Source organism: Oryzias melastigma, linkage group LG14 (genome assembly GCF_002922805.2).
Source record: "Oryzias melastigma strain HK-1 linkage group LG14, ASM292280v2, whole genome shotgun sequence".
NCBI classification, from domain to species: domain Eukaryota; kingdom Metazoa; phylum Chordata; class Actinopteri; order Beloniformes; family Adrianichthyidae; genus Oryzias; species Oryzias melastigma.
In genome coordinates, this window is record NC_050525.1 from 21,634,950 (window position 1) to 21,649,385 (window position 14,436).

At 33.6% G+C, this 14,436-nt stretch overlaps 1 protein-coding gene across 2 annotated transcripts in view; it reads left to right on the top strand.

Moving 5' to 3' along the window:
* Nucleotides 1-9,925, top strand: part of LOC112142554 (gamma-aminobutyric acid receptor subunit beta-2) — a 59,776-nt gene extending 49,851 nt beyond the window's left edge. The window contains exons 7-10 of one of the 2 annotated variants that reach the window (XM_024265994.2): nt 728-880; nt 1,751-1,995; nt 4,048-4,188; nt 4,385-4,732. In XM_024265994.2, coding sequence (XP_024121762.1) covers nt 728-880; nt 1,751-1,995; nt 4,048-4,188; nt 4,385-4,732 — 887 coding nt within the window. Of the gene's footprint in view, nt 1-727; nt 881-1,750; nt 1,996-4,047; nt 4,189-4,384 lie in introns of both variants that reach the window. The other variant, XM_036215180.1, reaches the window with a different exon arrangement.
* The last annotated feature ends 4,511 nt before the right edge of the window (nt 9,926-14,436 follow it).

Sequence of the window (14,436 nt, forward strand, 5' to 3'; positions counted from 1 at the left end):
CTTAGGTTAACCAAAGCCTAACCATGCATCTGGGAAAAGTAGCTAAACTTCAAAATAACCTAAAAAACTGAAAAAAGCCTAAATTAGCTTTGCATTAGCTAGCATGTAAATATTAACCTAACTCCAAAACAGCCTAAAAGCAACTTAAAAAAAAGCCTAAAATAGCCCAAAAAAATTAACATGTACCACACACACAGATACACACACAAAAAAGCCTAAATTAGCCAACACAGCTAGCATGTTGCTGAAATACTAGCTAAACTCAAAAACAGCCTAAGAAACAAAACAAAACAAAGGAAAAAAAAGCCTAAATTACCCGAGACAGCTAGGATATCGATGAAATATTTGCTAAATTCCAAAATAGTCCCAAAAAGCTAGCAGGATGCCAATTTTTTAAGCTTTAACTTTTTTGCATAATTATGAATAATAAAAAGGCAGTAATATTACTGCAGAATAAATCAACTAAGCCTGAATAACTTTCAATATTTTATTGTATAAAAATATATTTTGTCAAAAAATTATTCAAGCGCAATGAGCGCATGATAACATCAGGCCATTGATAACAATAATATAAAATTTTCTGGAGGGCCGGATAGAATTACATGGCGGGCTGGATCCAGCCCCTGGGCCTTGACTTTGACAAGTGTTCTAAGGTTTCTCCACTTCATAACATATAGTTTTTAACCCACATAAAAATGTTATTTTATCCTCTTGTCTTTCTTCACAGGTGCTTATCCTCGGCTGTCCCTCAGTTTTAAGCTAAAGAGAAACATTGGGTACTTTATCCTGCAGACATATATGCCTTCCATCCTGATCACCATCCTCTCCTGGGTCTCCTTCTGGATCAATTATGATGCCTCTGCTGCCAGAGTAGCTCTAGGTGAGAAGCAAGTTCACATCCATAAATAGAAGTTAAAAAAAGATAGATAGATGACTTGAATGCACCATTATGATTTTTTTGTGTGATTTCTCTGTGGTCTATTATCTGAGTTTAGCATTAGACTACCCTAGAATAAAAAGAAACCTTTTTTTTTTAAAGCTAACTCAATGGTTCCTCCATCAAGTAAATTTTGCAGATGGAGAGCTGTGATAAGGGGGCAAAACATCTGTAGAAAATAAGGAAAAATAAGTTAACAAAAAGGTAATAATCCAAAATTGAGAGAGGTTATTGCTGTTTGGTAAATGTCTGCTTGCATTGCCTTCTACACGAGATTTAGAAACCACTTTCCTTTGACCTGGTTTTGGGTCATTACAGAGGTTCTGTGAACGCTCAATCCGTCTGTGTGCAAAGAGAGATATTGTTGTGAAGCTCTTGCATAAGACTGGATAGAAAATGGTTTTGTGACGCAGTACAAGACAAAAAAACAGAGTAAGAAGTACAAAAAAAAAACTGCTGAAATTAAGTGTGTTTTGTAAGGATTCTTTCTCAAGGTTCATTTCAGGGGATCAATGGTAACTTGAGGAGCTTTTAGTACAATTGACATGCAGGGAACTGATGAAAGCCAAAATAAACTGTTTATGTTATACAAATATTCACTTTTGATCCTCTAATAGTTAGACACATAAGAAAGCTTCATTAAGATGGGCAAATCAACTTAAATACAAGTGTAACCTGCTACCTAAGTAGAATAAAAGTACATAAAGGTAAGACGTTATTCCAATATTTTGGTCTTTTGAACATGATTTTTGTTTGTTAGCTTTATAATTTTTTCCTTTTACAGTTGTGCTCTTGTTTTTTTTTTTCCTCTAGGTATTACCACTGTGCTCACCATGACAACCATCAACACCCACCTGAGAGAAACCCTTCCCAAAATCCCATACGTCAAGGCCATAGATGTGTACCTCATGGGCTGCTTCGTCTTCGTCTTTCTGGCTCTGTTGGAATACGCATTTGTCAACTATATTTTCTTTGGCCGGGGCCCACAGCGACAGAAAAGGGCAGCTGAGAAGACGGCCATAGCCAACAATGAAAAGATGAGGATGGATCCAAACAAGGTAATACAGGCAGTGCTCATACACGAGGCACATTTATTGACTCAGAAGTCCTTGAGATAAAGTTAAAACATGAACTTCCATCAATTCTCCGAATCAGTTTTATCCTTTATGGGGCTACGGGTTGCTGGAGCCTAACCTGGCTATTGTTGGGTAAAGGTCAGCCTGTTGCAGGGCCAAATGCATACTTATATTCACATCTAGGGACAACTTTTACACTTCAATCATCTTTTGATCCATTGTAAAAGTGCTCCCAGTAGCATTTTAATTATGATTATGACGCTTTAAAGCAAAATCAAAAATCCCCAAGTCCTTTTCTAGGACATAGTTTCTGCAGAGCGGTAGTAATTCATTAGACATTTGCCATTGAGTTGAGTGCAGCACACCCCTCATTTCCCATCAACCCTTTGTTTAAAACTCATTCGCTAGCTTATATCCCCTCAAAACTCCAACCTAACAATATCGGATTGCAGCACCAACATCACTGCAACAAGTTTTTCAAACTGCTCTTTAATGTCTGCTCCTGATTCACGATCTTTTGTTTTCCATCGTGAGAAAAATGCCACAAAAACATTGGAGTGAGTCTTGAAAATAATAGTAATTGATCTCACCAGATGCATTTTTTGTAGGGCTGCACAATATTAGAAAATCTTACAATGTGCGATTTTAGTGGTAAACATTGCACTGACGATATTACTATTACAATACATGTAGAAAAAAAACTGAAACATCATTTCCATTTTCATTCCATCAGTTTTATTTAATTAAATTCAACAAAACTTAAGTTATACTCCAAATGGCCCACGTCTACATAGTAGACGAGTATCTGACATAAAAGAGGTCCATCTGATTAGTCAAATGCAAAAAGTATGGAGATAAAATAGTATCATTCCCATTTGTGCATGTGTAGTTGATTTGTTCGTGCGTAATTCTTGATTTGTAACTCATACAATACTTTTGTTCAAAGCGGCTGAAAAAAAACAAGCATTTGAGTATCATTTAAATACATCACTTACGGATGAATCTTTTCTTTCATGGTGACGTGAAAAGAGTCTCAAATCAGATTTGTGTGTTTTGTGTGTATAGCAAGCGATTTAAGTTTAAAGATTTAAAGTGTAGTTCTTTTCAAGTAATGTAATTTTAAGTTGTGCATGTGTAAATTGTATTTTTTTTTTATTTCATAATTTGTGTACTTATACCCAAAATATATAGTACAAGTTAAAAATCAAGAGTTATCCACGCTCAAATCCAAAGAAGCAAGAATTACACACACACAAATAGAAATGCTACTATTTTCTTTCCATAGAATGGTTCTAATTAATTTTGTGAAATGTGTCAAGCTGCCATAAGATTATTTTTGCATGTTTAAAGATTTAAAGTAACCATTTTATTGCAATTTAAGCTGTATTTTTTATACATGTATTGCACAGGCTGATGCGATGATGATAAATTTGCTAAGTATTGTACAGGCCAAATTTTCTGTGATCGTTTTTACTAGTTATTATTTTAAAAAAAAGTGTTCAAATGAAAACGCCAGTATATATGATGAGGGATTTGATGACAAATACAAACTAGAGTCTTAAAAACAGGCTAAGGAGCTTAAATTACGCCACTTTCCAGTCATCAAAGAGAGGAAATAAGGGCATTATTTTCTGTTTCCAGAACAGAAAATAGATGTCACTCCTTCAGTTGGAGGTGTGCCAAATGCTTTCTGTCCTCAAGTTGCTAATAAAGCCAGCCAAACAAGCTTGAGCTGTCTCTTTTTTTTGAAAGCAGGAAGTGACACAATGACAGCGGGATTACAAAGAAAAAGAGATGGTTGAGCTATATTTCAACTAGCTTGTGTGTTTTCTCCTCAAGCATAAGGGATGTCATTCAAGGCAAACATGTTCAAAAGCTGGTGAACGCTGGGAAACTGTGTTGAATGGAAAATCCAACCTCCCCCCTATAGGGTTTGATGGAATCAAATCATCACTGAAAGTCAAAATTAGAGGCTGTGAAAAGGAATTTCCATGAAAAATACTTGAAATAAACCATTGTGTTTGTGCTTTGCAGTGGCTTGTGGGAAACGTAGTTGGTAGAGATGATACCCTGTATGCTAGAATGAAACAGCGAGATCTGGATGGTCATGATTCCATGTGGGAGCCGATCTTTGTGGATGATGCAGCTATTGGACTTGGTGATCAGAAGAACAAGGTAATTAAAAAAGTCATATTTAGTAAATAAAGAATAATTGTTGCACAGATAAAACTAAACACTGAAAAGCATGTAGGTTGGAAACATTGCAGGTAAAGAAAGCTGTATTCTCTTGGCTGCTTATATGCTGTTAGTTGTTCTAGCCTGGAGCCAGTCAATGTTAGTTCAAACATATCTAACTCTTTTCCTTGGACAGATGGACCCACATGAAAACATCCTCTTGGGTACCTTGGACATCAAGAACGACATGGGTGTTACAGAGCTGGCTTTGGGCCTCAATGACCCAAGAAATACCATGCTAACTTATGACAGCTCCAATCTGCAGTACCGCAAAGCGGGCTTAGCCAGGCACAACTTTGGCCGGAACGCGCTGGACCGCCACATGACTCAGAAGAAGAGCCGACTACGGAGGCGGGCTTCTCAGTTAAAAATCACAATACCAGACCTCACTGATGTAAACTCTATTGACAAATGGTCGAGGATCATCTTCCCAACAGTTTTCTCTTTTTTCAACATCATCTATTGGCTTTATTATATAAATTAGGAGGAAAAAGGGTCTTTAGTCAGGGTAGGGACAAACAGCAAAATGTATTGCTCCTTTCTTCATCGTTTCTGTTTTTATTTTTGTATTTGCGTTACTGTAACACTAAACTCAGTTCTAAACTGGAGCCAGGATGTGAAGGAATTGAACTTTTGCTGGCTAACATGGAAACCTTGAAAAAGAGACATTACACATAAAAGGTGCCTGTTCCTAAATAATTATAAATATTGTTTATTTTGTGCATCTTGTCATCTTTTGTTGTTTGAATTTTTATGTTTTCCTTTTTATATATTTACAAAACAATTGCCAAACTCTATGAAACTCAGATGAATTAGTTTAATCTTACTTAATGAAACGGAAAAAAATGTAATAGTTTTCAGGTCATTAACTCTTTTCTAAAAGAAATTTGACAAAAATTGTAAAGTTGTTGCATTTGTTTAATTTTATGCTACTAATGTATATAAAGACATGTAATGGCCTGAAATACACTTTTACTGTGTCAAGTTGTATAAAAAAAAGTTTAAAGCTTTTGATATGTTAATTCTCTTTTACTATATTAACTTTGAGGTAGTATCTAATAATATCCAAATATGATATAACATTGTATTGGGCAGAAATGACTGTCTACATCCAAATATTGACAACAAAGCTTTTCCAGAAAAGTGAGAAAAAGATTTTTCATGTGTGAAATATTCATTTTTAGCCAAATTGTCCTCATTTTTGTATTTTATTTTAATATTTAGTAACATTTGTTTTTACGTGAGACCACATATACATTATAGAAGTATCAACAAAAAGAGGAAAAATATTAAAAGTTTATATGAAAACATCACTTGTAAAGCATTTACTACTAAAAAACAAAGGAGATAATGTACTTTTTTTTTCAATATTTACTCCTTTTTATCAAATCTAAACATGTAAAGAACAAATTATCTCCTAAAACAGCACCTTAAAAATGTGAAAAAATATTTTATTGTGAAAATAAAACAACACGGTGCTGATAGAAAATAAACACAAAAGGGCGATGACAAACAAAAAGGTCAAAATGTCAAAAAGCACAAAAAAACACAGTCATTATATGTTTTCTTCTTACATTTAAATTGTTCTTTTAAATAAAAAAATAACCTGAAATACAATTTAGAGAAATGGATACAATTGTGTGCTTTCTATTTTATGGTAGCACCAGCCACCCCCACAACACCAGTGAGCTTTCTGTTGGTCCACAGCCCACAATGTCACACTTTTACAATCAACTCAACAAATATCACCATTTTTCTTCATCCTTTTATAGATTGAAAATCAGTAAATATGACAATGTTCTAGCATCTGGTGGGTGTGAGGTGACAAACAGTTGAAAGCAGCTTTAAAGCAATTGAGCTCAGTGGTGAAATATTAATAAATGTTTGTCCTTGACTGTAGATATTCTTTTCAATAAGTGAATTCTTTTTTTTATTTCTCTTTCTTAAATTAGCTTATTTGAAAATGCCATTGTTCCATTTCAAAATAATACAGATAATAAATGTTTTGCTTTCTAACCAGTGAGCTTAGAATCACAAACTCGTTTACATTTTCTTAAAGAAGTAAAATCCTGAGGATGTGAAGCCTGATAGTTGAACAGAAAAGTGATGTAAAGCCATATAGACTGGACGATACCTCCTCTCATGTCTGGTGCTAATTGGACTTCAGAAAAAAAAACTCTTTCCAGATTTTCACAAAAGAAAGAAATAAAAATGCTGTAACATATTGAAAACATCCCAATAGTAATTTTCGTGTATATGCAAAACATTAATGTTGTCTTTTTTGTCGCTATAGAAACCACAACACATGAAAGTCACTGAATAACTTTCAAAGAGGGAATACTTTATAGCTACAGCTGCCTTACCAATACTGGGTTTGAAACTCCATAATAACGTGATGGCAGGCAGACTCGCTGACGTCACGTTTAGTTGTCAAGAGCACAACCATGTTAGAAATGTTTCAGAAACAAATCCTCTTAATCCCAAATTTGACAAAACTCAATAAATATTGCAGTTTTTCAAAGGTCCACTTGGACACTATGTGATTTTACACCAAAAATACATGCTTGTACAGTCAAAGCTTTTGCGATTTTTGCTTTATCGAAACACACCAACTGTAATGAATTTTTTTAATCAGTCTTTTTGATTTGAGTTTGAATTTTTGCCAAATTTGGGTCATGTTTTTGATAGGCTCAACAATAATATTTCTCTTGCGGAGTCGACCATTTACAGCATATTGGTAAATAGACTGTAGTCAATGCACTTAAGGCTTTAAGAGTTGAAAAAAAAAATCAGACTAGTATCAAAATTACTGCACCGATAAGCTCCATCAAAATTGCATCAAAACAGCTACTCTCTGACCTAATGGCTAAATTTAGCACAAGGTAGAAAACTGGCTAATCCTCGAATGCGTGTTGATCAGACACTTTTAAATCCTTAACATGCTTTTTTAATGTTTTTTTAATTGGAGTATTTCGGCAGCTTCCTTGTGTCTAACTGCCAATGAACAGTGTTTATTTCAGTTTATTTGATTGGTTTATATCTTCTCCTTCGTCCACATTCACACTAGAGTAAACCACACCAGGGTTTACTTGCAACTGAAGCAGGAAGAGATTATCTTTAGTTGTGTTGTAGAAATATTGCACACACTATTTACTTTTTTGAAGCCACCTTTCCCAATATAACTAATGCCGTTTCCCCATTTAACTGGACCTTAAAAGTCTGTAAGAATCCCAGTGGAGCTTTTGTGGCATAAACAACTCTATGACATTCAGATTAACAAAAGTCTTCCCATCTCCTCTTGCAGTGCTTGGTTTTAGCTAGTTTGAATTAAAACCTTTATTTAAAGCGGGTCTGTCTGCTGGAGTACAGTGAGCTGCTGCCATGATTCATGCTAAAGCACAACTGCACTAATTGTGCGGCCTACGAGTGTTTGATATGACCTCTTTTGCAGATGTGTGTTTAACTCTTTAACCCTTGACAACAACATTGTTTAAAAAGGCAAAAAAGTCATTTTATTACAGATATTAAGAGTTAAATGATAACATTATAGTAGATTTTCTAAAGCAATCCCGAAGAACTAAAATAATTAATTGTTAAATTATGAATGAAATGTTCAAATTTACAAATATTTAGCCCTTTTATTTAACATTAAATTTGTTTTAATTTAAGGATATTTTACTAGGAAATGTCCAATATAATTGCATATTCATATATAAATATTTATGAACATCTTTAGCTTAAAATACATTTAGTTTATATTTTATATGGATTTCAAGAAGCAAATAACGTGTTAGATTATTCTATTTTTACTTGTATTTATTTATTTAGAGCTCATCTAAAAAACCTTAGACAATTTTAGACCAGAAACATATTGTTATAAAAATAAAAAATAAATGTTTTGACAGATTAGTCTGAATTTGCAAAATTCGTTAAAAATACACAAAGCTATTATTGCTCCACTAATGTGTTATAGAGTACACCATTTATTTATTTATTGAAATTGCCCTAATTGTTAAACTTCTCACTTTTTCAACCTAAATAAATATGTTGCATATTTTCCTAAATGAACCATGTAATTAAATAAATCATAATTTAAGATTTCTTGAATTTTGAAAACTGCTTCTCTGGTGTGTGATGTCAGTGCAATACTTGAGTCTTCCAACTTTTTGATTTAGTTTTTTGTCAACAAAGATCAATTTAATTGACATGTTTTGTAATTTATTGTAAAAATAATGTTATGTTTTGTTTAGATCTGTGGATTGGGAGTAATAGGTATAAGAATGCTAAATAAGTATGGGACTTCTGGGAATCAAACGCATAAATAATGTGAAATATAAGAAGGAACAAAAGCCAAACTAGTAATCATGGAAAACCAGACAAAAGTCCATCTTAAATATGTATATATTAGGTTGAACAACATCCATAAACTGGAAATTATTCCTAAAAAATGAAGAAAAGACAAAAAAAATTAATATAGTTTTTGTTTTAATGCAAATTATGATGTGAATCTGTGTAAATAGTTTATTTTTGAAGTGTTTTTTCTGTTTTTTGCTATTGCTTAAGTCTTTTTTTTCTCCAAAGAATAAACAAGTATTCTTGAATGTAGGTGATTTCTTTGCAGGATCCAGTTAACACATTTATGACCTTGCACCAATGATTAGCTGAATCAATGTATGCCATTTGTATTTCAAACACTCATGCAGACACAAAGCCACATAAAGGAGAGACTAAAAAAGAGGTTGAGCCTAAAAATCTGCCATCTCAGGATAGAAAGATTCACACACTTTTATAACTACAAATATTTGCAAACCCAGTATTTTTTAAAAAGAAGTTTCATTTTTTTCCTCCCAACTTTCAGTCTTATTAGCTTGTTTTCACTACTCTGCAATACTGTATACACACTGAAATGACATGAACTAGTCATTACGTCATCGTCTTTAATCCACTGCTGCCAAAGTTCAATCAAAACAGCCCATAACAAGTATATTTCTTAACCTTTAAAAAATAAAACAATACTCTGTTTGGTATTTTAAAGTCTATCTGAGTATGAGTGTCTAAGTGAATGTTGGCGTTTCCAAAGCAGACCTTCCATGAGTTCAACACTTTGTATGTTTTTGTATCTCACAGTGCTCTTTTTGTTGCATATATTTTTATACTTCTATATATTTGTGTGTGTTTTGAAGGAAATCCTAAACACTGTTGTTAGGGAGAGCCTCCGCAATCCAGTTTTCTTTTTCGCGATTACAATGTCTTTTAAGGATACAAAACCTTTCATGACATGTATTAGAAACTATTTCCATGTCTATAGTTATCGTGTGAAATGTAAAGCCAAAAGTTTGTTTCGTTGATTTAAAAACAACAACATTGAGGTTTTAAGCAAGGTTTGACAATTTCAGAAGAGAAACTTTAAAAACGGATAGACTGACCAACATGACACATCTCAGTGACTGTGTATGTTTGCACACATTTACAGAACAAGCCTTAGACTCCTACTGTACTGGACCTCACCTCAAGCAGTTTTTTACCCTTTCAGTACCCATCACCTTGAAGAAAAAAGAAAAACCTATGTGCCACTCACAAGAACATCCCCAGAAAAGCTGAAAAAGCTGTATGTTTTTACTATGGAAAAATACTGGGAATTCCTGGATTGTCAATAAATATTGAATACACTTCTGAATCTGTGTGTTTATTATTTATGATTTGGATGGTATAGATATATTTTTTAAGATATCTCAAACACGTTTATGGTAATATAGCCACTATATTCATTCCAAAATATTCATGCACCCGTTGTGCTGAAAACACGAACAGACACAGTCTTGCTCTGATAAAATACTCTAGTATCAGTTATTAGGTTTGGTCATGCAGTTTGTAAAAATACTTTGATTTTTAATTTTCAGACAAAAACTTGATTTATTTACTTAACAAATCCAAGGAAGCTCTGAAGTTGCTAAGCAGCACAGAGGACGCATCAACAAATTTCACCGAAAAAAGTCAAGAAAATAAGCCAGCTGCTGTACTGCCACAGCTGTAGTCTATTTGGAACTCCTGAAAAATAACTTTGGTCCCAAAATAAAACCTGTTTCAATAAAAAGTCAGAACATTTGCTCAGAAACACTTAGAGGGATCAGCATGAACATTCTAAAATGTCAATTTCAAAATAAGACAAACTTTTGTTTTCATCCCCATTTTGTAAACATATATTCTATTATAAAAAAAAAATGGGGGAAAAAAATCTGTAAACCTTTAAAATAGCTGAGAAAGTCATTATAGTATCATATGTTTGGGTCCATGAGGCACATTAGATGATAAGGTTGTTTTTCTATAGAAGGGGGTTGCCCAATCATTTATGCTCAAAAGGCCAAAATCTGAATGAGATCCCGATCTGTGGGCCAAATATAATATTTTTTTGCATGTCATGAAATGAAACAATAAAATAAAGGTTTAATTTATCCATTTGGATTCTGTATTCATTAAGATAACACCCATTAGTAAGAATAAAAAGTAAGTAAGACCCACTTTGGGCACCTATGCTGTAGAATAAGAAGCCTTTGTAGAGGGTGCAACACCACAGAAAGTCAAATTTATTCACAACAGGTCTCAACATTGTTTAGTTGTAACATAAATTCAAAACTGTGAACATCATGATCAAAAAGAGTGAATGTACTGAAGGCTCCTGACTGCAGGCGCTGTAATGCTTAAGAATCTCTCAGTGGTGTTACTTTGTAGTTTACCGTGGACGTACTGCAACATTTTTACAGATTCATTGAACACTGTAACACAGAAGTCGGTCCAACGCCAGTAAGCACAGCCAAAAGTCATATAAAGTTTGTTAATCAGTCAATCCCTCTTTTGATGTCCCTGTAATGATAACATTCCGAGGAGACACACTCCTCCAGCATTCCAGCCAGGTGCTCATGGACAGACATCCTCTAAGCCAAATCTTCAGTGCAGCAAACTGTCTCTGGGATTGAGACACACATCAAGCCAAGTTGGCCTCAGCTCAAGACCTTAGAAATGACCAGTTTTCCTTTTCAGCTTGTTGCCGAATCAGCTATATTGATTTTTCATTAAATAAAAACTGTATAGAAGTGGAAAAACAAACTTTGTAGTATTAAATAAGCTTTTAAATTACTCGCAAAAACATTTTTATTACAGTATGAATTTTGTTAAAAGGGTAAGTGCAGGATTTTTTTTTTGTTATTCGGTGGAATCAATGCATGTTTATTACTTTTAGCTTATAACAGCTTGATTTAATTCAAAGGTTCATTATCAAGATTAAGTTTCTTATAAAAATGTATTGCATTGTTTATTAATTGACTGTATGATATGCTGGTACCTCAGACATAATCCAATAAACTGCATAGACTTAAGAAACTTTTATTACAATCTCCTGTTCACTCCATACTTGTGGCATTGCTGCGTATCACCATTTAAGTGAATATAATTTGATTTTGCTGTATTTAGAATGTGTATTATTCTGTTTAACATGAAACCGATTGTTTTGACGACTGAAAAAGAACTTTTAAGTCATGTTAGAATGGCTCTTTTGGATGGTAACTGAAGATGGATATTCTGTGATGAATCGATTACTGTAGACATGGATGAAAACTGTCTCATCAGGCAAATGTTCCACTAGTCTTAGCTTATATTAATTTGAAAAATCCTCCAACTCAGATTTCAGTAGAAAAAATAAAAAAAAAAACAATATCCAGTGGTGTTGGAGCCAATACAAGACACCAAGAACTGAATGCATCAAAACTAAAACAAATAAAAAAAGATATTTTTTCCAAAGGCTGTAGTCCTCTCAAACTCCTGGATATCTTGATTAAACTGAATTGACACATACCTGTGTATATGTTCAGCATCTCAAAAGTGAGTACCCCCCTCACATTTCTGCATATCTTTTCATAGGAAAACAATGCCAAAACAATTTTTTCAAACAGTGAAAGGTAGCCAATGTATATTTTCTTCAAACAACATGTAACAAAAGGAGTACACCCTAAGTGAAAATGTCCTAATTGTGCAGATTTGATCATATTCCTTCTCCAGGGTCATGTGACTTATTAGTGTTACATTTGTTGTGTTTACTAAAAAACTATATAGAGCGGGGCTATATAGTGCTCTGAATTTTAAAGCCAATTCATACACGATGCTCAGAAATTTTGTTTTTCACTGGTTTTTTTAAAGTGATAATTGATCTAAACTCTTTTATTGATTTTCCAAGATTATTCCATAGTCTGATACCCTGCTCCGAGAAACTTTTTTCCTTCATTTTAGTTCTGAATTTACTGGTTTTGAAAACTTCATGTCCTTTTAGAATGTAATTGCTCTTTCTTTTTTCAGACTTTTTTTATGTTTTGTGGCAGACTTTTGTGATGTGCTCTAAACATAAGTTTTAGGATGGAATGATCTACTAAGGCTTTAAACTGTAATATTTTCAGCTTTATAAACAGTGGCCTAGATGGGTCCCAATAATTACCCCCTGTGATGATTCTTATTGCTCGTTTCTGAAGACTTGCTTGCATTACCCTAAATCTTTCTCTTCATTTTTTTTATTTTTTCTGCAATGTACATTTTACCTAATCACTCGATGGATATAGAAAACGTGTTTTGCACATACCATATATGTTTGTATTTGTTTTTTTACATTTTATCTTTTCTGCACAGGTGGCTTATTTTTTACCATAGAATTTTATTTTAAAACTTCAAAAAATGAACTCAAACCATTAAAACCCCATAAAAAAAGATTAATAAGCAAATACCCAGGCTATTTGCAAACTCAACACTAAAATACATCAATGATGATCAACTCAGCTGAATAGAGCTGTGAATAATTAGGAACTTGAACCTGGTGGGACTGACAGGTGGAGCATAAAGCCTGAAAACGGAACATAATCCTAGAAAACCTGACTGAAACATAAAAAAACAAATGAAAGAACAATCCTCTGAATCATTAGTGTTAAAGTGCATCTTTCTACAAACAATAGATGAACAGTAATTAGTCAATTATATCAGATTAAAAAAAGTATTTATTTGAAAGATCAGAAAACAAACGTTTGAGTGTCACCAAGACAACATCCTTGAAAATAAAATTAGTCTTTTTTTGTATTGGAATCTCCAAATCACCAATGCAAGTGTCATGATTTTGAGTTTCAACGCAGTGCGAGGAGTCAAGGGTTCTTGAATCAGTGAATCAGAATACATTTTAAATCCACAGTATACATGCACAATTAAAACATATGAATGTATTACTTAATTATAAGAAATACCACCTTCAGGGAACAGAGATTAGTCTTTTGCAGAGATTTTTGTTTCACGTATTAATTTTTGTTGTCTTTTTATTTAAGAGGATTAAAAGATTCTCTGCTCTATATTTTTAATGACTGAATAAAGTAGATAGCTAGATCCCCTGGGAAGAGAAATTTTGAGCAAATTTGCACAGACTTTACATAGGAGCCATAATGGTGTAAAAATAGATCTGCGGAGTTCAGGACATGATGTATGACACAGAACTGGAGGCAGGCCTGGCATTGCTATAAAGACATTAGAGTCTAATGCAGGAGAAACCTTTTTATCTTTCACCCACAACACCCTTTTTGGTCAAAAGCCACAGTCTTCGTTTTCAAATTAAACTGTCAGAAGGGAAGTGCTGTTTGCTCAGCCATGATTTCATACGAGCACTGCTGGGAAGGTTGACTCATTCGTGAGCATTTACTGAAAATGAAAAAAAGTCTCTTTTCTTGCATGTTCATTTATTTTAACCAGTATTCTTCTTGCCATTTTGTACAAACACACACTTTTATGTAAATACTTGTGTGAGGAATGACAGAGGTTTTTGTACTTGCAGCCACATCCTTCCATAATCTAATAAAACATGCATAGATTTTAACCGTGCAGTCCTTTTTGTGGTTGGATTCTCTGCTCTGCAGGAGTTATTTTTAAGAACATTTTTCTCTGAATTGATGAGATGTAAGGATAGAGGGTAGTCCAAAACACACCTTGGGTCGCAGGCCAAACACTCTAAAACTACATTTTTAAGACTTTAAAACCGTAACTTTTAAACATAACTATGTACTAGATAGGAGATAGTATTACCTGCGATAATTCTAGTGTGAATGCTCTAAGTTGAATTTGTCTGCTGAAGTTTATAGCTGAAATCCCTGAAGCTAATAGCTGAAAACACTG